Here is a 25,449-nt window from a genome sequence, read left to right as displayed (position 1 = left end):
GGTGTCATGAAAAAAAAATACATAAATAATTTATGAATAAGAGTTTATGCCGAAACTCACAGTGACGAACCATTCATAGTTTGTTGAAAAACCATATGTACGTCCCACCGTTGTAACGATTAAATGTGCGGTCGTACATATTTTACAGATTTGAGAAATAAAAATCATGAAACAAGCTCACCAATTGATCCCTCATCCTTCATTGAGCAGCCAAGAACCACTTATAGCTTTTTTTTAAAGCATACATACTAACGCGATTTTTTTTTTTCGCACTCGCACCACGCAGACCGAAAAATATTGGTCTTGATTCCGTCGCTCACCTCACAGGACCATGCCATGGAAACGAATGACCACGCATTACTCGATTCTTCTAGAAATATTCCATTAACAACAAACTGGGATAGGCTTCCAAAATTAAAAAGATATGCTGTTCACTCAATACTCACTGCATCAGAATCAAGGCTTCGAAAATCTCATGGCTGGTTGACAAGACGGATCCGACTCATTTGTAATTCCGTGAGATGTTTCTATAGCTTAGCTTAGCTTAGCTTAGACTGACTACACATATCAATGGTTGCTATTCCGTGATTGACCGAAGTCAGTGAAAATGCACAAAGAATCAACTAGAAGTTTGGCTGGGATTGGCCATAATCTTCTTCAATGTGCATAATTCAGTGCCTCTATTTATACAGGGTCAATAACGGCGCCGGCCACGTCTTGCAGTCAGTTGGGATTGGGGGAAGGAATGTTAGTGTGTAAATTTTGCTATTTGGAGACCGTGTTTGCCTCTGCATCTCCACAAAGGTTACTGGGAGGGATGTTTGTTAATGGGAAGGATCGTTGGGTCACAGGATTCACTTTGATGAGCGATTAGACCATGATAAATAATGATTTGTGAGATATATACATGCTTATTTGTAAATATAATATTTTCATTTGATATGAACAATTTCTATGTAGTGGAAAATTATGCCGACACTTGAGGTGACGAACCATTCAAAGTTTGTTGAACAAATACCTAAATGTAACATTCCTACAGCTGTCAGGACGAAAGCATGTGTTATTATATTTTACTTATTTGAAAAGAAACAAAAAACTTGATTGGTTGGAACATCATAGAACACTCTTATTCTTATGCCGACACTTACAGTGAAGAACCATCCAAAGTTTGTTGAATAAAGTGAATTTTTCGCAAGTCTACACTTGTAGTGTCGAACCATTCAAAGTTTTTTTTTTAATTACAAAAATAAAGGTAAAAAGGGGTGTTCTGAAAATAAAAAAAAATAAATAATTCATGAATCAGAGTTTGTGTCGACACTCACAGTGACGAACAATTCATAGTTTGTTGAAAATTCATATTTACGTCCCACAATTGTAACGATTAAATGTGCAGTAATACATATTTTATAGATTATAAATAGTAGCATGAAACGAGCACGAGCTCTCCAATTGATCCTTTATCCTTCACTGTGCAGCCATAATCCACTCTCAGCCTCACTCGTTTGCTCGGCTATATAAAAGCACTCAGAAAAAAAAGGCGCGCGACCCGAAAAGGAAAAAAAAACTTGGCTTTCTTGACGCACTGCCCAGCAGCAAGCGTCAAGGTCAAAGGATCAAAAAGAACTAACCGATCACGCCACTTTTTCACTTACTAGACCGACGCACGACATGTTTGATCCTGCCTCCGTCGCTCGCCCCCGTAGGAGCAAGCGTCAAGGTCGATAGATCAAACAGAACTAACCGATCGCGACACTTTTCACTTCCCAACTAACATTCACTCATTTAACAAACACCATTATGGCAGTTTTATCCAGCATCATGTTTTATAACATTTTAATAATTTCCATGGCCAACCTTTGTGAAAGCATTGTTCACACAAATTTGGAGAAACTTTAAAGCATGTCGTTGAATACCAACTTTATTTTTCAGGTTTAAAAACGTTTTACGAGCATTTAGTTCAGCTTTTATGCGGCTGGTCTAAAAATAATTAAAGACTAATAAAAACAAAAAAAAATATTTTTCTAGGCACTTTATAAATGAAGTGTGCACTATTATGATAGTAAATCAATCCTATTTAAAAATCGCCTGTGTACTGGATTCGAACTCAAGACCTTACAATCGTCAGCGGTATGCCTTGCCATATGCGCCATCCTAGAATTGATGATTATACCGTCCAGTGCAAAATATAAACTTCTCATAGCTGAATATTGACCATGTTCGAGCTTCTATTCGACAACGTCTAATCAACACATGGTACGCTAATCTACAACTGAACAAGCATATTATTCAGCTGCTGTTTAGTGCTGATCCAAGCTGAGTTCAGTCGGCTATTTTTAGCGCACAGTGAGAAAATTTATGTCGATGTTGGTCAAAATAATGTTTATTTACACAAAATAAAAACAGTCTGAAATGATTAATCTAATTTCATAATAAGTTTTAGTTTGTTCAAAACTGATTAATTAACTTAAATAATTTTATAAATTATAGTTTGATTATTTTTTTATTTGTATTTTTCATAAACCTATTACATATGCATTGAAGTAAAAGTTCTCTGTATGAATATATTTGAAGGGTTAGTCCTCAGAACCCACCTGAATAGAAAATATTCGAATATCTTGATGCGATTTTTATTTTCGGAAATGGCCAAGTAAATCATTTTTCTTAGAGCGCAGTATTTATTCAGTTGTGAAGAAATGTTCTTTCAAATGTAGCTGGCTATAGAAATTTATTTAATCAATTCCGTCAACGAAATTTCAATTTTTCTTGTACGGACAAACATCCCGAGCAGGTGAAAAAAGCTTAGCAATAGAAAATATAATATGGATAGCTAAAAGTGATATTAACTTGATAGATATATGATATAAAATATCTGGAAATGATATCTAAAATAAACTACTAGAACAAAATTGGCATGTCATATTTAGATTCTGCAAGATTTTACCAATAGCTGCGAGCTATTCATTAGATCTGCGTACATCAAATTTTTCATAGGTTTAGAAGTTCCAGGAACAAAATTTTGATATTGTCTTCAGATATTTTATCTCTTTTGTCAATCAAGTCAATATCACGCTTTGTTTGTCAGTACTTAGCTTATATGTTTATTTTTGTTTTTCACAATAATTCTGCATTTCTGGAGACTTTTAAGAAAGCATAATTTATGAGCTTTGAAATGCATTCGAAACTCAACACGAATTTCGGATATTTTGTCCATTTTATGAAATTTAGCTATAGTGTGATCGCTTTTACAAGGCTTATTTATTGCTGAACAATGTGTTTATTAATCGCCATTTTGGCCTCTATTGGATCAACTGTTCTTATAATATACTAAAGCTGAATTAGGATTTTATAAGATACTTATTCAGCTCTTATTCATGCTTATGTTAAACATGTGGGAGTAGCTGAAGTGCGACGCAAGTAAAACGTTAGTTCGTCTTCTGAATATCCTTTTATACATATACATTTGTTTAGAGGAATATTGGCTTTTTAATTGGGGGAAACATGTCTTGTTCAGCTCATTTGTAGAACAATCTTGACTAGTCGAATGAGAATCTTTGGAATCGTTTGATAAGTGGCGATTCAACTTTTGTTCATTCTAATGCATAACGTTGAACATTGATCTAAGTTTGTGTTAAAAAATCACCTTCTCAGCTCTTTATAGAGCAAATTTTTTATTCAGCTGTCATTACCATTATTGAACAATAATTAAACATGCATGCTTGTTTGTGGCTCTGAATTGTTAGTTGGGTTACTCTAAACGAACTCTCTGTACACTCGCCTGAAGCGCGAAGCTGCAAAAGTTGGACTCTGTACTTCCGTGAGATGTTTCTATAATATAAAAACACTGATAAATAAAATAATCAATTTGATAAAATTAAACGATGTTGCTGCGCATGAAACACAGTTGCTGGTTTGAGAAGTTGTCAAAATACGTTGCATTGTTATTCAATGCACGGAATACTCAAGTAGACTTGTTTGATGTTTCAGAGATGCTGTATTTAGAAAGAATAAACACATCTTAGTGAAAAAAGAGAACACCCGGCACCATAATATGACAAAAAAGTGGATTTGCAATTTCATTTACTATCGTTCTTGCTTAACCCAATCTCACCCCCATTTTTGATGTACTAGACATCGTACCAAAAAAAAAAAATGAAATTTTTGTGGAAAAATCAAATAGATTCCGGAAGATACGTGTGAAGTGCAATGAAAAGACTTTCAACCTTCTACTAATATAACGATAGAGGTTAAAGTACATACGTGATACTTTGCACAGGAGAAATTTTATGTTGTAAATTTTATCTAGTTTCAACATACAAGCTTTTTGATATAGTAAACAAAAACTATTATTTCTAAAAACGTATATTGTGATTAATTACGTGGAATAACATGTTCCCTAACATATGAATTATTAATTTTAGTAATGTCAGCGTTATTAGCTGAAATATTTCATAAATCATATTTTTCCGTTTTGACCCAATCTCACCCCCTAGACCCATTGTCACCCCCATCGACGGTAATAGAATGAGTTTTCACCTTGTTAGCACTTATTCTTATTTTTGTTCTTTTTTTTCCTGACGTTACGTCCCTACTGGAACAGAGTCAGCCCCTCGGCTTAACTAGCTTTGAAAACAAATTATCAAATATGATTTTTTAATGCTTATTCGCTACCTGAATGATTCTTCTGCATATCTTCGAGTTGAAAAATAGCATTATTTCTTTCATTTATTTGGTCTACAACCATTGATAGAAATGAAAAATCAGTTGAACAGCTGAGATAAGATAAGAAAGATAGAATATGATTGATTTTTTTTCAACGCAGGCCTCCTAATTCAACATGATGAGCACTGAGATGGTAAAAAATCATTCAACTGTTAAAAACCAAAATGACGTCGAAATCCAAGATGGCCGCCAGATTTTCCAACCTCAAAATAATACGCCTGAGTTTCGGCATACGTTCACATTCGAACAAAACCTGCTTCTCATCTTTCAATTTCACTACTTTTCACATGCATGTTGGGCGGTACTAGAAACGATACTTTGTGGCTCAGAAAATCAGGGATGTTTTTTTGCCTAGAAGTTTAAGATTTCCATTCCAAATTAATGCACTTTTGTCAATGTTTTACGTTAAAACTACAAATATTACCAAAAGATTTACTACACGCTTAAAAAAATACGGATTATGGTGAAATTTCACCGTAATCTCAACAGTTGAAAGCTCGGTGAAACATCACCGAACAATCTGTAAAATCGTTGAAAAAAATCATAAAGAAAAACAAGAAAATGGTTCGAACCTAGAATCGAACTCCCGACCTACCGATCAGGAAGCAGGCTTGCTACCGCTAAGCCAGCTTTCACTGCTTGTAAGTGGTGTGCAAAAACTGAAACAAAAGGAAGCTCATGCCTGCCAAAGCGGCTGTCGCACGATTTCACAGAAGTTCGGTGAAAATAATGCTTTTACCGAACTATTCGTTAGCATTTCACAGGGTTACAGTAAAATGGATTGTTTCACGTATATTTTCCGGTAAAATAGTAGATTTCACCGATTTTCTCCGGTAAAATAGCTTATTTCACGGATTTTGTCGGTTAAATAGTGAATTTCACAGGAAAATCTGTATTTTTGCTGTTAACATTTCAATTTCGGTGATTTATTTCACAGGATACTGCGATTTATTTTAAGTGTGTAATGTCCCGACGCGCAATCTATAAACTTCATTCAATGAACAGCAATGCATATGGTAAAAAATGTTTGTTTAATACAATCAATGCTTTTGGACGGTTTTCATTTATTGAATTTATTTATTCATTATTAATGAATTCAAAGATATGTCGAAGAATTATTCTGATGTCAGAAATCGCATTATAAAAGAAAATTCCTGTTTAATAACCTGGATTTATAACTAGTAAGGCTGAGTATCAGGCTTGGTTCCAGTAGGGACGTAACGTCAGGAAAATGAAGAATAATAATAAGAAGAGTATACTTAACCTTTTTTATTGGTAGCCTCTTAATTCGACATGCTGAGTGCTATCAAGGTGAAAAATTCATTCTTCTACTTAAAATCAAGATGGCGTAAAAATCCAAGATGGCCGCCAGATTTTTTCACTCAAAATAATATTTTTATTCTTTATTCGACTCGAATACAACACCAAAGGTTGAAAACTTGTTTCTTTGTTGTACAAAAAAAGATTTTTGTTTTGATTGCACTCGCCATATACGTCAAAATCGTATAACATGATCAAGAAGATCGTTAATTTGATAGGGTAAATACCATTGCTCACCTAGTTTCTGTAGCCCATCTTATGCAATTTTTCCTCAGCTTTCTGATGGTGATCTCAGAATTCAAAACGAGCGCACCGGTAATGGTTAAAAAACGATTTTTCTAAGAAAACTCAAAATGGCGGCCAAATTCAAAATGGCCGCCAAAATTTTTTAAAGTTCAAATGAAAGCTATATCCTTTCTCAATATGATGCCACTTACTTTGCTATGTGTTCCAAGCGAAATATGAGACATAACACGTAAAGAAATACCCACGATTTATCAAAAAATGGGCTTTTTCCCAACTGTTCAGCTAGCTGGCGTACGAGGGGTCCACCAATTTGAGAAAAACGAAAGGACCATCCTTAAGTTTTATTGAAAACTAGTGATCAGTGACATACTACAATTATTAACTAAGAGCTTTCTTTGCCGGAGTTGCTATTTTCGCATTCGTATATCGTATGGAAGGCACGATGATACTCCATGTCCATGGAAATCAAGGAAATTTCCATTACGAAAAGGTCCTGGACCGACCGGTAATCGAACCCAGGCATCTTCAGCATATCTTTGATTTGTAGCCGCGGACGTTACCACTAAGTTGAGGAAGACAAACTCACTGCTAGGGCCCATTCACAAATTTCATAACGCTGAAGGGGGTGGGTGGATGTCTTCATGATGTTACAGCTCATTCAATATTTGTAGAGTATCCATACAAAATGCGTTACGAAGGGGTGGGTGGGTGTCAAATATGGTCATTTTCGGCGTTATGAAATTTGTGAATAAACCCCTATGCGAAATACAACTAATCTACATTGAAAAATTCTAGGAAATTTATTACAGTCAAACCTCCATGAGTCGATATTGAAGGTACCATCGCCCCATGGAAATATCGACTCATGAAACAGATATTGTTTGGAGAGCTGTTTGAGGGGACCGTTATAGTAACCATGATTTGTTGAATGTAGTATGGCTTCATGAGTCGATATCGAGTAATGGAACATCGACTTATGGAGGGTTGACTGTATCTTAGAAATGTATTGCTCAAACATGTGCTTACTAAGGTGAGCAAAATTAAACTGAATTCACCTTTTCGTAGATCAAGGGCACCGAACCGCTGCTGGAGATATTCACCCTCCTGACCTATTGCGACGAATTCGCGGTCTTCAAGTGCCGCAACAGCGACAAGCGAACCCTCAACGAGTTGAACCGATCTTCGACTCGCAGCACCATCCGATTCCCGTTGCGAGGTCGTATCCAGAGTACCACGGCGATGGCATCCTGCCTGATGCAAGCCGTATTCGGCAACTTACCTATTGAGGATGGCTCCCTCCAGCAGGAAGCTACCAAGATGATCAATATTGGTCGGCGGCTGATCAAGTGTATGACGGAGTTCATCTATGTGGGTCAGGGAACTATAGGTCAGGATGGAGGAGGGGTCTATCAGGCGCTGTTGAGCACGGTAGTGTTGAGTCAGTGTTTGGAAACTAAGCTGTGGGAAAATTCTCCTTATATTACGAAACAGCTGAAGGGAATCGGAGCGATTTACGCCGGGCAGTTGGCTGCTCGTGGGAAAATTTCGTTCCAAGAGCTGTTGGATACTAATCCCAGAGAGCTGGAAGTTGTGAGTATTTCACAAATTCTTTAAAGAAATGTATCTAACTCTTGGATGTTTATAGATCTTGAAGAAAAATCCACCGTTTGGCAGTGACCTGATTGCCTTTGTCCGTACGCTGCCAGTTTTCTCCATCGATCTAGTTTTGAAGAAAGACTACTTTCTAGAGGTAACCGTTAACCAGAAGAACGACTGCTACAATAAGAAATTAGCCGTCAAAATTTCTATTCTGGTTGGTGACTCAAATAACAACGTTTTGTTTTTCAAAGAAAATCTGTGAGTCTAGTGAAATACTTTATTCATGATCTTTAAACTAGTACAAAGGTCTGTTTCAGAGATGCGAATCCCGGTGGCAGCTGTTGGTATCAGGAGTCGTTCAAGCTTTCGGATGCTACTGTTGCGACTGCCACGGGGCATGTGATTTGTTCCAACTGGACTGGACTGGATTGCTCCAAGTCGATTGTTATAAACAAAGAAGCTGCGAATGCTTCATCACAGAAACAGAGATCACGGAAAGCGAATAATACTAATGCGTCGAAGAAGATCACAGAGTTCTACCGGAAAGATGATCCAACATTGAAGAATACGACTAGGCAAGTTGCTTCCATCTCTGTAGGTGATCGAAGAATAGAACAGCTGGATGAAGAAGTTGAAATTTTACCGATTGAAGATACTCAGAACCTTAGTTTCCTGGACACATTTCGTTTTACTCAGAAGCCGAAGTTGAGTATCGATAAGCAGAACGAAGACAGTTTACAATTTGTCACAGCGTCCACTTTGAAAAATATCCCACAGAATTCTAACAATTCAGACGTCACCATGATCAATCTATCTGAACGTATTGATAGACCTACTTTACTCGAGGATCTCACATGTGGAACTCTAGAGAGTTTGAACAAGTCGCACTCTAGACATCAGCTTAGGGCGCATAGTTCGAATGACTCCGGCTATGAATCATATGTTCCATCTAACTCAGTTAACTCAACAAATACCATTTCTGATTCAGCTTTCCCCGATTACAATCATTTGACATCGAACAATGCAAAGGCATCTCATGGAAATAGCTTTGGCTTCTTTGGAGCCTCTATCGTAGAAATTAGGCACAAACCTCAGATTCCTGCTATTCCGGGATTCAATCTAAACACGATTAATCCATCTGATGGTATCGCCCCAGAGAAATCCTTATCAACGTTCCAAGCAGTCGCAACCCTGGATAAATCTCCTTTGGAAACCGCTTCCAAACGTCTGAAGCTGAACAACTCAAACTCCTCTCAGCTTCTGCAAGCTCCTTCTGTTCTCACGCAAAGCTCAGATGAAACCGAATCGGATACGTCTCCAACCAACCCGAAAAAACTCAACTTCTTCAGCCAACCGGCTCGTTGCAGTGTGCTGAATCCACCCGGTTCAACCCTACCCAAATTGGCGCCCTGCATCCCAATTGGACCTCCCCGTTACAACCCGTCCAACCGTATGCAGTACTTCATGGAAATGCATCGCCGAGATCCGTTCATTCTGTTTGGACGACCGGCGGATATCCCGGCGCAGCAGGAACGACAGAAGAGTTCGTTGCGGAGGGTTTGTCTTTTTGGGGTGTTTTCGGAGATGCCGAGGTATCGAGGCGAGACTTCCGGTTCCGGAGGAGTAGCAGCGACATCGGGGAATGTTGCAAATGAGCGGCAGGTGTTCCGGTCGATGTATAGTGTCGATGGGGACAACAATGGCGGTAGATTCTACCGGAAGAACTACCATCACGCAAGACAAGGACGACGGGAGCTGGATTTAGGGTAAGTAGATGGATATTGAAATTTTTGGGAGAAATTTGGTGTGATCCTTCTTGAAGATAACTTGCAGCCTGGAATAAGACGATAAAGGTTAGATTATCAATGTACTTTTAATTGGATTAATTTATCATCAGAAAGGCACCTTATTGATACTTTCATACAGTGTATTCTGTGCATCTTCACATTTGACGTTTATAGTCGCAATTTACCGGTGTCAAACGGATCGCTTGCTAGACTGACAAGTCGAAAAATAATTTCTCTTATGAAAAACTTACAGTAGAGCAGGAGACGTTTCGTGATATTTCCGATCGAATTCTTAACCTATTAAGCCAAACAGGACATCATTTTGTCCTCCTGTCCATAATTTGTTACATAAGGCTTCAGCGCAGTGCTGTGGTCATTGATGACTTGAGTCTACCCTGCTTATCATGTTTGGCATGCTAAGTATACAAGTGATTAATATTGCTAAGTTTCAGTATTCGGCCGAGGAAAAAAAACATGTAAAAGTTAACCATGGATTTGTCCAAATAGTTCGTTAACACGTAACAGTCCTGGAATAAATTCTAATAGAAACCTTCACACTGAAATGATTGCTACGTTGTATCTTGATGGCTACAGCGTGGCGTCACGCTATTGCCGGGCGTATAGTAGAACTTCATCTTCGTCGGTTTTGGGCGATACTTCTCCAGTTGCCCCAACCGTTTAGGGTCGCCATGCCCTCTTCGACAGCGCCAGGCCCTACAGCCAGCGTATTCGTGGTTTTCCACGAAGTCGCTGACCTCTACCTGGTTCCCTGCTGAATATTATTTTCGCAATCCTTTTTTCTGATATTCGCACTGAGTGACCAGCTCACTGAAGTCTGCTGTATTTCACACGCTTAATAATACTCGCATCTTTATACACTTGATAGAACTCGATATTCAAGCTCGTCCGCAGCTTGACCGTCATCATCAATGTTCATCCTGTTTCTCGCTACATTTCTATTTTCACCGTTCAACAATTGCTGAAAGTGCTTCTTCCACCTGGCAGACACTGCCGTTCAATCGGTCAGCATATTACCTCCTCGATCATTGCACATGGGTACTGGTACTGTAATGTGCCGCGCGCCATAGACCGTTGCATAAAATCTTTGCATATCATTCCGGTTCACACTATATTGAGCTTCAGCTACCACACTTTTTTCGGGCTGCATTTTCTTTCTGCGGTGGATTCACTTTTCATCGGCTCTCACTGCCCTGTACCGCTTTCTGTTCTGGCAACGTTCTTCATGTCTGTCACTCTCTGGCACTCTTCATCGAACCAGTCGTTTCGCCTTCGTCGTTGACCAGTGCCAATCACTTCTCGCGCCATTTTTGTCACAGCATCGTGGTTGTCATAGCTGAAATGATTCAGGCTTTGTAAATATTGAAGATGATTTTAGGAGGACCTCTCGGAGGCATTGCTCGACCAAGTTGAGTCTCATCAATTTTCTTTGGAGATATCTACGGAAAAAAATAAGTCATTGATTACAGAATCCCAGGAGATTATCCAATACAAATTCTGAAGAATGACGAATTCAACAGGGAAGAAATTTGTTGGAGCAAATTCACTTATAAATTCCTTGACATGCCCAAAGTTGAGGAATTTCATAAGAATTTTCTGGGAATTTCATGGCAAAATCTTTAAAAAAAATCCTAAAGGTACTATAAAAATGAATGCTGGATACATTAAAAATGAACTTAAGTTTAATTTTTGCAGTAAGGAAGTTAATTTTGAATTCTTGTCCATCAGCTTCATATCAGGGTAAGATTAGGGAGGGGAGTATTTAAATAGGTACTATTTCAGGAATTCTTGCTGTGTCTTACCGAAACCTCGCCAGTGGTTTTCTTAGCAATTTCGTGAGCAAATTTATCAGAAGTTCGTCTAAGCAAGCCTTCATTCATGCATCTTTTGAGAATTTTTCAAATAATATCGCTAGGCATATCTGATATTTATTTGTTGAAGAACCGGGGATGCCTTCATTCCTTTTTTCCTGGAATTCCTTCAGGAAGCTCTCCAGTTATTACTCGAGGAGTTACATAGTGATCGAGAACCAGATGAAACGCGTTATGAAGTGGAAATCGATTGGCGAGGGAATACTAAGGATACGGGTCAAATTCGTCAAATGCAGCCTAATCAACATCTATGCACTGACGAACGACAAAAACTTCAAACACAATGTGAATGGCAGCACAGCACAACGCTAAAACGGCAAGTCCATCTTGATCTACATTCTACTTGTCAAGTCCATGTTGAATCTGATTTAATCGATATTGATCAAAACATTGCCATTTTATTCTAATCGATGTTGCCGTTTTGCCGTAATGTCGTTTCATTGTGTTTGACCTTTAACTCGATGACATGGAGGACGATCTATGAAGGCCTTGATAAGGCTTATTGCTCATTGCACAGTGAAGTCATCCGAAATACGCTCTCTTTCGTTCCTTAAGAAAATCTGAAAACAACGGTGCCAGTACAGCGGGGATTCGCTGGTTGGAACACGACTGCCTTCCATCTAGCAAATCAGACCCGTTAGTTCAGTGGTCACCAAACTGCGGCCCGCGGGCCGCATGTGGCCCTCGAGAAGGTTTTGTGCGGTCCGCGAATGGATTTTGAATGTTAATGTGATGCGGCCCGCATGTTATAATTTTTATTCATGCTGGTGTTTAATCCTTTGCTCTTGCAACTTTGTTCTTGGAAAGTCAGTCATTGAAATCATGTAAAATGTTTCTGCGTTCATGCATCTTCATGGCATAAGGAGTAATATGAAATTGACTTTGACTCATTCAAAGGTTCAAAGTTTCTGAAAAACCTGATTTTTCTTTTAGAATCTTGAAGGCACGGCTATGGGCCTGCAAAAAGTCTTTAAGTCTCTAAAAATCTCTCTTCTGAACATATTTAAGTTTACAAAATTGAACCAGGATCTTGGTCTTGCAGAGGTGTCCGCAGAATGCTGATTTTTTTTTAAATTTTGACTTCAAAAATGTTTCCTTTTTCTGTAAAACTTTGAAAATTATGTTATTCAAAATTTTCTACTATGGGTTGCTTTCTGAATTGTTGAGGAGCCCGAAAGTAAAGAAATGTATAGTATTGGAAATACATCTGCAACTTTTTCGATCTTCCATACAAAATAAGCTACTTTTGTGGAATAAATCTCAATTATTTATAGCCCGATTTGAATAAAATTCACACAGCATGTCGGACGTTACTTAAGTGTCAACATATATTTCTAAGTATTTAAAAATTGAATACAAAAAAAATGAAAAATTATATGGATTCGATTGAAGTGAATTTCGCGAAAAACATTCAAACGATTCATCTCAAAATATAAAAGACCTACACAAGTATCTTCAGCATAATTGTTAAACTCATCTAAATGTACAACATTGCTGAAGATACTATCAATCTATTTGGTTAATTTTTTGGTTTGTGTAAATTTTGACATTCATTATTGCTTTTAATTCGTAAAAGAAAATAAAAGTTACAAATATATGTTGAAATTCAAGATGTATTAAAATTTGATATGAATCGATCCATAAAAAAAATAGATAAAAACTTCTAAAGTAGACCATTTTGTATTATTAATCGAAAAAGTTGCAATTGCATTGTCCAATACGGTAAGAGACATATTGATCGTATTTGAGTTGAGTATATTAATAAAGCTCTGTTTCAAGCTTTAAAAAAGTTTTTTAATGTTAATTTTTTTCATCATGAATTCTTTTGTATCAGCTAACATAGTTTATTGAAAACATGGTATTTTTTTCTGTCACTTATATCTTTGCTTCCAAACTCCTTTGCTTTGTTCATAAAGTTCCCAGAAATGTATTATCCGTTCTCATAGAAATAGTGATTTAAAGTGAGCTGTTAAAATTAATCATTATAAATCTTGCGGCCCGCGACTTATTTTGAAAGAGTTAAGATGGCCCGTGTAATCGGTTAGGCTGAGGACCACTGCGTTAGTTGAAACGACTGACAGCTGGTGAAAATGTTCCACACTAACGCATCTGGAGAGCAAATCGTCACGAAACGCACGTATTCACACGCATTTCTGGACAAACATTTCAAAAGAGCACATCGACATTGATAAACATTGGCTTTGCAAGACGCTGTTGAGCCTAATTCAACTCGATCACTTACACCAATACCACTATCAGGAAGAGCTAACACCAATCTTTCTGATACTGGTGTTAGTTTGCGTGTGCGGGCTAAAAAGGGCTCAACAGCAACGTTTCCAAAAAAAAAGGCTCAAGACCTCTTGGGCCCTTTTCAAATGTTTGTCTAGATTTGTTCTATATATGGAGACTTCAGTGCGACGGTACTCAGACGTCAAAGTCAGTTTGATATTTTCTGTTGACATTTGAGTGCTTTTTAGTTGGAATATTTTCCGACCAGCGAACATCCAACCATCGAGTCATTCCATGTAGCGGACCCCCAACTAGCGACTCCCCACTGTACTTGTAAAGTTGACAGGTACTGGCACCATTGTTTTCAAGTTTTGTGGAAAAGCGAAAGAGAAAGAATTTTGCCGTGAAATGCCTAATAAAGCTCTACAAGCAAAGTGTCACGACTACCAGCACACGATCAATCTTACAGAGGTCGATTTCTTCAGAATCAAAATGAAACCGTATAGATTGGTTTTTACTTGGAATATTTTCCATCCAGCGAACATCCAACCATCGAGTCATTCCATGTAGCGGATCCCCAACGAGCGAATCCCCACTGTAAAAACCATAAAAAAATGTTTTTTGGACTTAAACAAACGGAAAACAATAAAAATTGAGTATATATAATATATAATATCTAATATATCCACTGAAAATATTAAAATAAGATTGCACGCCGCCAACATGTTATGGAGTGATAGTTGACAGGTTAACAATATTTCGCTCTATTATGCAATAATGGCTGGAAAATCTCAGAAATCTCTTACCTATCGTAATGTTCTCAATGGCCTCAATGGTTTACGCATGGGTTTAAAACGTTAATTCACATATTCAGTAAAATATACCAATTATTTTCGCTTACCCCATTTACCCACTTGCCCCGCGGTACCTTACTGTAATTTCATGTGAAATTGATCATTTGGTACGGATTTTCAGGTCTATTTTCTATACTGTTGTCAATGCCAAATAAATGAGAAAAGAAAGAAAGGAATAAATGTGTCAACGAACCTTCTTGGCTTATGTGCCAAATAGTTTTAGCAAATGTGATTTAATCTCAAAAATTAATATAATCGTGGGATCCCGTTTCGTGGTGAAATTAATCTTTTGTCTGTGCGATTACTGGTAGTTTTGAAAATAGCTCTATAACCTAATTTTAGCTCATGAATATGCATGCTAAACTCTTACGAATACAATGTTTATGGAAATAATGGGTTATTAAATTTAAAAAAAAAAATACCGAAAAAAAACCTATCGATATTGGTGCTCTTTTAGTAAGAATTGTGGCACGGTGATCAATTTCACCCGAATGTACGGCACAGTAGATACTAGCATTCCGTAGGATGTTCAACAAAAAATCATCAAAGAATAAACTTTATCAATCTCTAGCATTTATCGGATTGATTTAAAAAAAAAAAGAAAGTCTGGATGCCGTCCATAAAGTTTTTTTTTCAAAAGAATTTCAGAACAAATATTTTAAAAAGTCTGAAGGGTGTCCACGATGAAATTGTCACACTATGAAATTGCTTTTTAACCGTTGGGTAGAATTTAATGAAAATTTGGGTGGATTTAGTTCATAGTGCATTATTTACATCCTGCAAGTTTTAAAGTCCTGTGATCAAAGTTCGCGGAAATGGAGTCGAAAGAACAGCTCGTGCGTGATAAAATTTTGCGCATTCATCACGAGAACAAGGATCTCTCGCATCGTTCCATCGCTAAAACGTTGGGAATCGCGAATTCCATGGTGTCGCGAGTGATTAAGTGGTTCGAGGAACGATTGACCACCTATCGGAAGCCCAGAAGTGAAGGAAAAAGTATTCCGTACAACACCAAAAATCAAAACCGCGTAGTAGGGGCCTTCAACCGAAACCCGAACGCCTCCGTTCGGGATGTGGCTAAGAACCTGCACGTAAGCAAAAGTTTCGTCCAAAAGCTAAAACTATGAATGGGCTTCGAACGTTCAAGGTACAAAATGCCCCTAATCGCGACGAGAAGCAGAACAAGTCCGCCAAAACCCGTGCCAGGAAGTTGTACCTCAATATGCTGACGAAAGTTGAATGCTGCATCATGGACGACGAAACATATGTGAAAGCCGACTTCAAACAGATCCCCGGCAACCTGTTTTTCATGGCCAAGGATAAGTTCAGCGTTCCGGAGCATGACCGCACTCAGAAGATGTCCAAATTTGCGAAGAAATTCCTAGTTTGGCAAGCCATCTGCACGTGCGGGAAGCGGAGTGCACCTTTCGTGACCCAGGACACGATGAACGGACAGGTGTACATGAAAGAGTGCCTCCAGAAGCGACTGCTTCCTCTCCTGAAGGCCCACAACGTCCCAACAATCTTCTGGCTGGATTTGCCCTCATGCCACTACTCCAAGGACGTGCTGAAGGGGTATGCGGACAATAGGTCAATTTCGTACCGAAAATGTTCAACCCTCCCAACACTCCGAAGCTCCGCCCCATCGAGAAGTACTGGGCGATTATGAAGCAGCACCTTCTTAAACGACCTAAGGTAGTGAAGACAGTCGAGGAACTGAAGAAAGTATGGGTTTACACGCAAAAAAACGGTTGATTCACGAGTTGTGCCGAATCTTATGGCCGGGATTAAGCCCAAGGTGCGGGCATTTGCATATGGACTGTAAATAAAATACAAGTAAAATGGTAAAATGAAGTTTAATAGTTATTTTTCAATCCCTGAAAATTTGATGGCAATCGAATGAAAATTCGAATTTTGCGAATCAATTTTGTGTGTGGTAGTTTCATCGTGGACACCCTTTATGGAAGATATTTTCTATAACGTTTTAATCCTCTAATACCCAGCCCCGCTTTTAGACAGCGTACCGTTTGCATTTTTGTGTATTGTTTGTAACTCGAAAATCGAAATGATTTGATTTTTGACGAACACCTTTGTGGTAATAATAGCAACATAGAATAAACTTAAATGATAGTGACATGGAGCGAACTTGGAAAACTTGTCGATATAGGTAAGGAAGTGGTTATTTTCAAGGAAGAGGATATCGATATGAGCGATTTTGAAAGGAGCGTTTGGAATGAAGTTTGCTTGAAGGAGATATTTGAAAGGATTGCGGTTGTACTTGTTCTCGTGACAAGTTTGACAATTTGTAATGAAATCTTTCAGCTTTTGAGAAAGTTTAGGGAAGTAAAACTTCCTCAAAATCTGTAATTTGTTTTCTTCAGCTCCACGATGTGCTCTGTAATGTTCTTGTCGGATGACATTCCATTGTTCGTCCTCCTGTTGAAGAATTGTCTGACTGAAACGAATTTTAACGATCTTTTGGAGCCAAAATGTTTTTTATATATCTCTTGAATTTTTCCCATCAAATGTTCGGTCGTTAATAATCCGTTAACCTTAGACAAATCAAAATGATTTTTGAGAATCTGTAAAATTGAATGTTCATTAAAGTTGGTTGTTGAAATTTCTACTCTAGTATGATTTGGAAATGGGTTGGTTACCGTCACTTTGTCTGGACCTTCCTTTAGAATAACTTGGTGTTTGAAAGCATTGATAGGTGCTTCCGTGGATTCAATGTAAAAGTCGTCGCTATTTTCGGCAGAATGCTGGATTGCTGTCATGGAACAGATAATTCTGCTAAAAGCGTCGGCGACTACATTTGTCTTTCCTGGTTTGTATATTTTCTCGTAGTCGTGTTCTTCAAGATAGGCCTTTTATCGTTTCAGTTTAGCATTCGTATTTTTTGGAGATAGTGCGAAAGTGAGGGGTTGATGGTCCGTCAATATTTTAAACTTTGCCCCATACAGGTAGGGAGCCTGACCCAATTCTTGGCACTTTTTATTCACTTCGGCAATGGGGATTTTTGAAAGCTATATAGCCCATATTTGGCCACAATATGCGTCGTACTAAAGCGCTTCTTATTGCAAAGTTTCAGATAATTCTGCCCCCTGCCAAAGTGAATCATTAAAGTGCCCAAGTAGCTCTGCACCCTAGTTTCTAAAAGTCTGAAGTGACCAGTGGATAGCCAGCATTTCTTTTTCGGGCACTGAACATCTTTCCTCTGACTTAGATAGAGTTGTGGACGCAAAGTGTTTAGGTCGGTCCTTTCCTAACTCACCTTGAGATAAGACAGCACCGATTGCAAAATCGGAGGCATCTGTCGTCAAGATGAAAGGTTTGTTGAAATCAGGATAAATCAATATGTCGGAGGATGATAGTAAGCTTTTCATCTTTTGGAAGCATTGTTTTTCTTTAACACTCAACGAAATCTTTTTGTTAGACATAGGACTTCTCTCCCCTCTTAGAAGGATTGTCAGAGGTTTTGCATTTTTTGCAAAATCTTTGACAAATCTACAATAGTAGCCCATCATTCCCAAAAATCCTCGAAATTCTTTCAGATATTAAGGTTTTTTTTAAGGTACTCCGTGCTCGTGGCCACTACTGTGCTTGAATCAGGTTTATCTGTATCTTCCTTACCGATACAGTTCTATTTTTAGCTAATCTATATTTACATCTGCATTCACTCTCTTCTGCTCTTTTGCTATCACACCGAACAGGTAGGAGAGAGTGAAACTAGATGTAAATATAGATAAGTTGAAAATAGATCTGTATCGATAAAAAAGCTACAGATCAACTGAGTCCGACACAGTAGTGGCCACAAGCACGGAGTGCCTATATAAAAAAAAATTAAAAGTATTTGTTGAATTTCGTCACATTTTTGCGAAGTGAGTTTTGTAAATTGATTGAATTTTAGCTGTTCAAATTGGTTTCTCAGAAAAGAGAGTATAATAAAAAGAGAGTTAAATCTTCCTAACCTTGACATCGTTTTTATGTACTTTCCTCCCATCATCCATAGTTACTGTACTTTTGTTAACCTGTCTGATTTTATTCTTTTTGAATCGAGGTTTGTGTTCAATTCTTTGTCTTGCGTTTTCGTATATTTCTTGGGTAGATTCAAGTTCTGTTAGTTTTTTTTTATTTATTATGGTATTTCAGGTCTTTTTTCTGTTTTTCTGTAAAATTTTTAAATACTTTTTCGATAATTTCTGGGGTTCTGGGAGAAGGAAGTATAATTTCTAAAGGAGTGTGTTTTGTACTACTATGGATGGTGGAGTTGTATTTATTTAGGGATAAAAGTATTAAATCATGAACGTGTTTTCCTGGATTTTCCTGTTTTGTCATTCTATAAATTTCCAAAATTGTGGAATGGAAACGCTCTACAACACCATTCATTTCGCTACGACCGGTTGCGGTAATGTAGGATTCGATATGATGGGTGTTGTAAAAGTTTACCAGTTATCCTGTCATGAACGATTTTTCGCCGTCCATAACTAATGTTTCTGGCGGATTATATTTCAATAGGATCTCCTTTACGGCGGGAACAATATCGACAGCGGCTCTTGAATCAATATGTTTAATCTGAGCGAACTTGGAAAACTTGTCGATATAGGTAAGGAAGTGGTTATTTTCAAGGAAGAGGATATCGATATGAGCGATTTTGAAAGGAGCGTTTGGAATGAAGTTTGCTTGAAGGAGATATTTGAAAGGATTGCGGTTGTACTTGTTCTCGTGACAAGTTTGACAATTTGTAATGAAATCTTTCAGCTTTTGAGAAAGTTTAGGGAAGTAAAACTTCCTCAAAATCTGTAATTTGTTTTGTGAGAGAGATTGTGGTAATAATAGCAACATAGAATAAACTTAAATGATAGTGACATGGAGCGAACTAAATATGATAGTAGTAGTCGATTCTTAATGGTCTTCAACAAATATGAGCATCCCTAATCATTCCTTGGCTTGAGAGTGAAATAGTAGAATCTGATCACCAATACATTGAAGGTAGATCAGAAAGACGAGAAAACAATTAATATAAAATCAGCCGATAGTTCGTGCAGCGGGCAGTTGATCGACGACAGTTGTACGAAGCAGTAGCAGTTGAAAAAAAAAACAGCAGCAGGGACAAACGCTTATTTAAACCACAGCCGGACTGCAGTGAGGTTTTTTGGAGTCTCCTCACTGCTGCCGGCTTGGTTTACAATATTAGCTGTTTTAGGATGTCCGACGGATGAGTAAGCGAGTGACTTCTCCCTCTGTCCGTCGGCATCGGTTACGACAACCTTGAAATATAAAACGCATATAAGGAAAGTTTTTGTGACATTTAAAGCATTTTTGTAGTTAAGAAAAAACTTTTTTTTTATAACCCGTATGCTTGATTTTCATTTGAAGTGTCATCTAAAAATTTACACATTTCATAATTTCCCACAACCTACCTATCACAGAAGTAGAGCTTGGTGATATTAAATTTACTCTAAAAATGTTTTTTCGTTAGTTTTATGAAAAATGAAACATAACAGAGAAATATTTAAAAAATCATACTTTCTTAAATAATGTAAAACTTCAAATAAATTTATAAATTCGCAAATGAAAATAAACCATCGCTCAACACGTGTGTTCAAATCAATTTTAGAAAACAAAAAATGATTTTTAGATCGAAAATAAAAAAAAGATTATTAGAGGGTTAAAAACCATTGAAATTGTTGTGAATTTTTTGGAGATATTTTATGAAGAATTACTTTAAAAAAATGACATGCTGCGTCGGAAAGTATATCTTGATTCTTGATTTAAATACATAAATTAAATTGTTTGGGCAGGCGGTCTCACCCCGTCTTTCCCTATCAATTTTTAGAGGAGTTCCTGAAATTCCTGGAGTAATTTTGGGAACAATTTCTTACTAGATTCATTTCTTAGGTATACGGTTTTCAGTCCTGCACGGTATTGCTCTATGATTTTCCTCATAAATTCATCTAGGTATTCCAGCAGAAGTGCCGCTTTTTCGTTCTCAGTTAAATAAATATGACTTAAAAGGTTCCATATTCCACAATTCAAATATGAACTGAAAGGAGATTCACGTCTGTTTGGGCAGGTCGTGGCTCACCTAGGTCGGGAAACATGCATAAATCGGCGATACGTGGTCAGCGAATGGTGGTGGTTCACTTTAGTTCATCGGGAGCACAGCACATCAGCACTTGTACTTATAGTAACGTGATACATTCTTCACTAAGGAACACCTTCATTATGTCCATTAAAAACGACACTTTATTGGATCACTATAGCGGAATTACGTGCTTTATTGACCGACGTATGCCTTCACCGGTGGCTAGCGAAAAACTAAAGACTGAGTGGACATCGGGGTGCTGACCACCCGATCTACTATCGTGTGCTGAGAGAGAGTTTGAGAAACTCTCCACTCGATAAGAGGTATCGGACCCTAATCTATAAAGCTCATTTAGGTGAAACCGAACAACGTCAAAGCAGGACTATCAACAGCTTTGAATACAATTGTTCACTAATTCCTTTTTCCAATTTCAGAATCAACGAATTCCTATCTTCAACTTCAGATCAGCAAGACGCCCAAAAGGAGAACTTCTTCAAGTAAGGTAAATTCATTAAATACCCGCAAACTTGTTCCTACCATAATCAACACGAGACATTTGGTTTTATTACTAGCGTTTAAAACATTGTGACTTACAATTTTAACATCGATAATAATAATAAAAACACTTAAAAAACAGAGATTGTCTGTCAGGTTTACAACTCGATCCCGCCGTTCTTCCCATCGTGGAAGCTACCTTCGCCACCGCTGCTACTGTTCGATCGCTTCGACAGCTGCCGCTTCAGCTCCTTGTGCAGCTTTTCGTTGTTGGTCTTGTCCGACTTGCAGATGACCCCCACTCCGTTCAGGTGGTGCTGATGGTGCTTCTTGCGCGGTATGAAATCATCGAACGACAGCGACTTCCGGGATTTCTTGTTTCGGCCGAAGGTACTGCTGAACATGTGCTGTCGGCTCTCCGAGGCCACCTTTGTGACGCGGAGCTGCTGCTGAGATTGCTTCTCGTCCGCTTGGGATCCGACTTTTGTCAGGGGGGCTTCCACCGATTGGCCACGATCGTATAGACCTCGCATTTTGTTCTTGATCGATCGTCGGTGGTGGCCGAACTTTTTGCTGAACTCGCTAAACGTGGACGCTTTGGCGGTGAGGTCGTCATCGAGGGCCGATCTTTGGTTTGGTTTCTCCGGTAAGCTGGATTGTTTGAACAGGTGATTGAGGTTCATTTTCTTCAGGTTGTGCCACAGGTTGTTCATTTGGGATGAGCTTGACGTCGGTTGACTCGAGGGAAGAGAGGTAGATGATGACGTCAGGGGACCTTCCGGAATGTTGATCTGGAAAAGATGGTAACTCAAGTTAGGGGCTGCTAATTCGTAACTATGCTTGGCTAAAAATGCTATAATTTGATGACTTTATAATATTTAAGATACAGTTTACTTTAAAATCAAAAATAATAATTGTGCTAACATCCACATGATGTATATTGCGGGTTAAGGTGAAGATGAATCGAAGCCAAACTTCAAATTTTCAAGAGCACGGATCTGGAGAACCAAACATCCGTTTGAGCTGAAAACTTAATCGATTGGTCACCACCAGCTAGTGACCAATCGATTAAGTTTTCAGTTTAATCGAATGTTTGGTTCTCCAGATCCGTGCTCTTGAAAATTTGAAGTTTGGCTTCGATGCACCTTCACCTTAAGCTTGCGAAAAAAATTTTATACAATTCACAGAACCTCTGAAAATTTAAAATAAATTGTATTGCGCGTTTGAAATCTCCTCTCCCCCATGATCCCTTACGTAACTAATAGACGGCCCAGACAGTTACGCAATTTTTACTCACCGGTTCATAGATATTTTCACCATCGTTGGAGTCCTCCGGGTCGTCCCCAAAGTTGATGAAGCTCTCCGCGATCAGTTCGTTAAGCTCTTCGTAATCGTTACTTCCACCGAAGCCACTTCCCCCAATCGGCAGTAAATTGGTACTCCGAGATTTCTCCTTAAGCCGACCCGTCTCCTGATCTCGGACCATATCTACCTTGATACTGTGTTCGTCCTCCGTCCCATCTTCAACTGATCCCAACGAATCGTGCTCCCTGAGCTGGTTCAGGCGTCGAGCTTTCTTCACTTTCAAATCTACCACCGCGTAGATGGGTTCTACCATTGGGGAAGATCCCCCCTGCGTGGCACCATTTCCGATTCCTTGGTCAATCTTCTTGGAAGAAGCGGTTCGTTGATCAACAGGTTGCGGCGTAGACAACGTTCTTAACAGATCGACCTTACTGCTGAACCCGTGTGATTTCTGCTGACTAGACTCAGGGGAAGACGCCGATGATGGCTGAAGGTTACTGCTGTGGCTGTTGCTTCGGCTGCGACTCCGGGGCACAATGGACTCCGAGCCGGTCGTTGAGATACCATTTATCCGCTGGTACAGAGTATCCGTAGAGCCGACGCTTTTGATGCCGGTGCCGGTAAGGTTGTAGCCATTCGCCGTTAGCTCGATTGTGATGCTGTGAAGAGATGAGAACAGACGGAAAGGGAAGTATTACTCTAATTATATCTAATTGTAAGATGAAAATCAGCGAGGTATGTTGAATGTTGAAAATATTCTCTACTAATGGATTGGATGCAGCAACGGATGTGCGGTTAACAGTGATTTTAGAATGTTGATATAATTTAGAAATTCTTAAAATTATACTCTATTTTTTATGAATTGTGAGAAATTTGTTCCGATCGTTATCCAGAAATTATTCAAGGATAACTTCAGTAATTTCCTATGTCAATTCAGCCAAGAACTTCTACAGAGTGTGAATCGGGAGTTCTGTTAAAAATGATCCAAATATCATCAATAAATTCTTGCAGGAATGCCTTGAAAAATAAAGAGCATCATCGGCAATGACCGGCAGAACCACGCTCGTGATGTGTGCAACAAGCGAGCTTTGTTTAAATTGCGACTTCTTCGCCACTATATGCAGATTCCATTTACGTAACCCGAACAGTGCATCACAAAAAAATGTGTCTCGATTATATCATAATTTATTAAATACTAGTGGTCCCGGCAAACTTCGTCTTGCCATCAAGTAGGCTGGTAAAAAACGCTATGAATCGTCCATACAAAATGACAGTTCCGTTCACGCCCGTTTTTCCGACTTTCCCGGTGAATATCCTGGAATTTTTATACACACAAACACGTCGGAACACTTGACGAACAAAACGGAAATATAATTATTCAAATCCGTTGACCCGTTCGGAAGTCATTTCGTGACATACAAACACCATTCCATTTTTTTTATATAGATAGATAACAAATTTAGTTATGGAGAATCTGTAAGCGATTGCTTATACATGGTCAGTTCTATTTATGTTATGAACAGAACAAATTTAGTTTTAATTCAGCTATCAAAAATAACACAAAAAAGTTACATTTTTGTTTAAATTAAAACAAATTGTGTTTAAATTTTGCGTATATTACATCATGTTTTGTTAAAATTTAATTTAACGTGGAGGAAAGGTTGCTATGCATTTTGTTGTTTTAACTACCAACCAGCCAAAGCTATAGCATACACGGAGCCAAAAATTACGTATGAATTCCATAAGAGAACGCTTGCGAATTGATTTCTTGACTGGTTTTCCCTCTTTCGTTAGATTCTTATGAAACACAAAACGTCCGATATTCACAAGAGATTCTTGTCGTTATCATTAGAGATCTTATGAATATTTTTATATTCCTGAATTCAAAGAGCGATTCTCTAAATACATAATGGTCCTAAAGAATTCCATAATTGATATCTATGATCCTTCATAAGAGTATCTTTTGATATTATACCCATTTATATTATGAACGCAATGATCGATGGAAGTTCACAAGATTTTCTTATGAGTCTCATTAGATGCTTCTTATGTCTTTATTCCATAAGAATTTTGTATGATGTTTTTTTGATAGGAAGTCGACTGTTTTTCACAAGTGTTACTAATCATTGTCATACGCGCGCTTATCAATCTCAATCGTGAATATTATGTTATTAGCATCGCTCCTCGTAATTCATAAGATTTTCGTATGAAATTGTTAAGAAAATCGCACTCCATTAGATTGTCTTATGAAAGCCAAAGATCAATGCGTTTGATAACCAAAAAGAGTTCCTTATGAAATTATATCTCATTACAATGAGTGTTATTTCATAAGTCTGTTGTGGAATGTTATAAGACTCTCGAATGGAAAACAAAATACTTCTTATGTCGTTATTCCAGCGGCGCGGGAAGTGGGTCGGACAGGTAGAACATGTACTACGCACGAAAACACCTGGGTAGGACAGTCAAGGGATTGTCCGACCCACGATTCAACAAAACAAATAGGGGAACATGGTCCAAGACGCACTGATGGGGTAAAATGGCTCACCTCATTAAATCATCCCTACAGCGTTTACATTTGTATTCTTTGCCAAACGATGTTGAAATATGTTTACCCCGCTACAACCCTTGAACATAAACTCATAAATTTTTCCTTAAATTCCCGGTGAAATTCGACATTTTTCACTTTTTTGCCTAAATATTAAGGTTTTTCGATGATTTTATTATCGAACAAGCGTTTCCATACCACAGAGCAAATTCATGGAGTAACATGGTTGCTAACTACTAGTTCTCCATACTAAATGGCATTCTACCCCACCCATTCGGTCGTTTTGAACCACCCCCATTTTTCAACCAACTTTTCTAAACGATTTAAGACATTCATGAATTATTTATGTTTCACATTTTTTTTTATTTTCAGA

The 25,449-nt window shown here is 38.1% G+C and overlaps 2 protein-coding genes across 7 annotated transcripts in view; one reads left to right on the top strand and one right to left on the bottom strand.

The window, feature by feature from the left end:
• The window catches only part of LOC110674773, a 42,708-nt gene that overhangs the window by 12,096 nt on the left and 5,163 nt on the right, over positions 1 to 25,449 (top strand). The window contains exons 3-6 of one of the 2 annotated variants that reach the window (XM_021839072.1): positions 7,351 to 7,875; positions 7,931 to 8,142; positions 8,202 to 9,650; positions 21,166 to 21,233. In XM_021839072.1, coding sequence (XP_021694764.1) covers positions 7,351 to 7,875; positions 7,931 to 8,142; positions 8,202 to 9,650; positions 21,166 to 21,232 — 2,253 coding nt within the window. In that variant the 3' untranslated portion in view covers position 21,233. Of the gene's footprint in view, positions 1 to 7,350; positions 7,876 to 7,930; positions 8,143 to 8,201; positions 9,651 to 21,165; positions 21,349 to 25,449 lie in introns of those variants that run through there. The other variant, XM_021839065.1, reaches the window with a different exon arrangement.
• The window catches only part of LOC110674761 (hormone receptor 4-like), a 177,062-nt gene continuing 172,870 nt past the window's right edge, over positions 21,258 to 25,449 (bottom strand). For all 5 annotated transcript variants that reach the window (XM_021839038.1, XM_021839034.1, XM_021839056.1 and 2 more), the window contains 2 exons: positions 22,524 to 23,190; positions 21,258 to 22,017 (listed from right to left, as the gene is read on the bottom strand). In XM_021839038.1, the coding sequence (XP_021694730.1) occupies positions 21,385 to 22,017; positions 22,524 to 23,190 (1,300 nt within the window). In that variant the 3' untranslated portion in view covers positions 21,258 to 21,384. The remainder of the gene's footprint in view (positions 22,018 to 22,523; positions 23,191 to 25,449) is intronic.

The sequence above is a fragment of the Aedes aegypti genome, chromosome 1, assembly GCF_002204515.2.
Source record: "Aedes aegypti strain LVP_AGWG chromosome 1, AaegL5.0 Primary Assembly, whole genome shotgun sequence".
Classification (NCBI taxonomy): Eukaryota; Metazoa; Arthropoda; class Insecta; order Diptera; family Culicidae; genus Aedes; species Aedes aegypti.
This window is presented reverse-complemented; position numbering and strand designations above follow the sequence as displayed.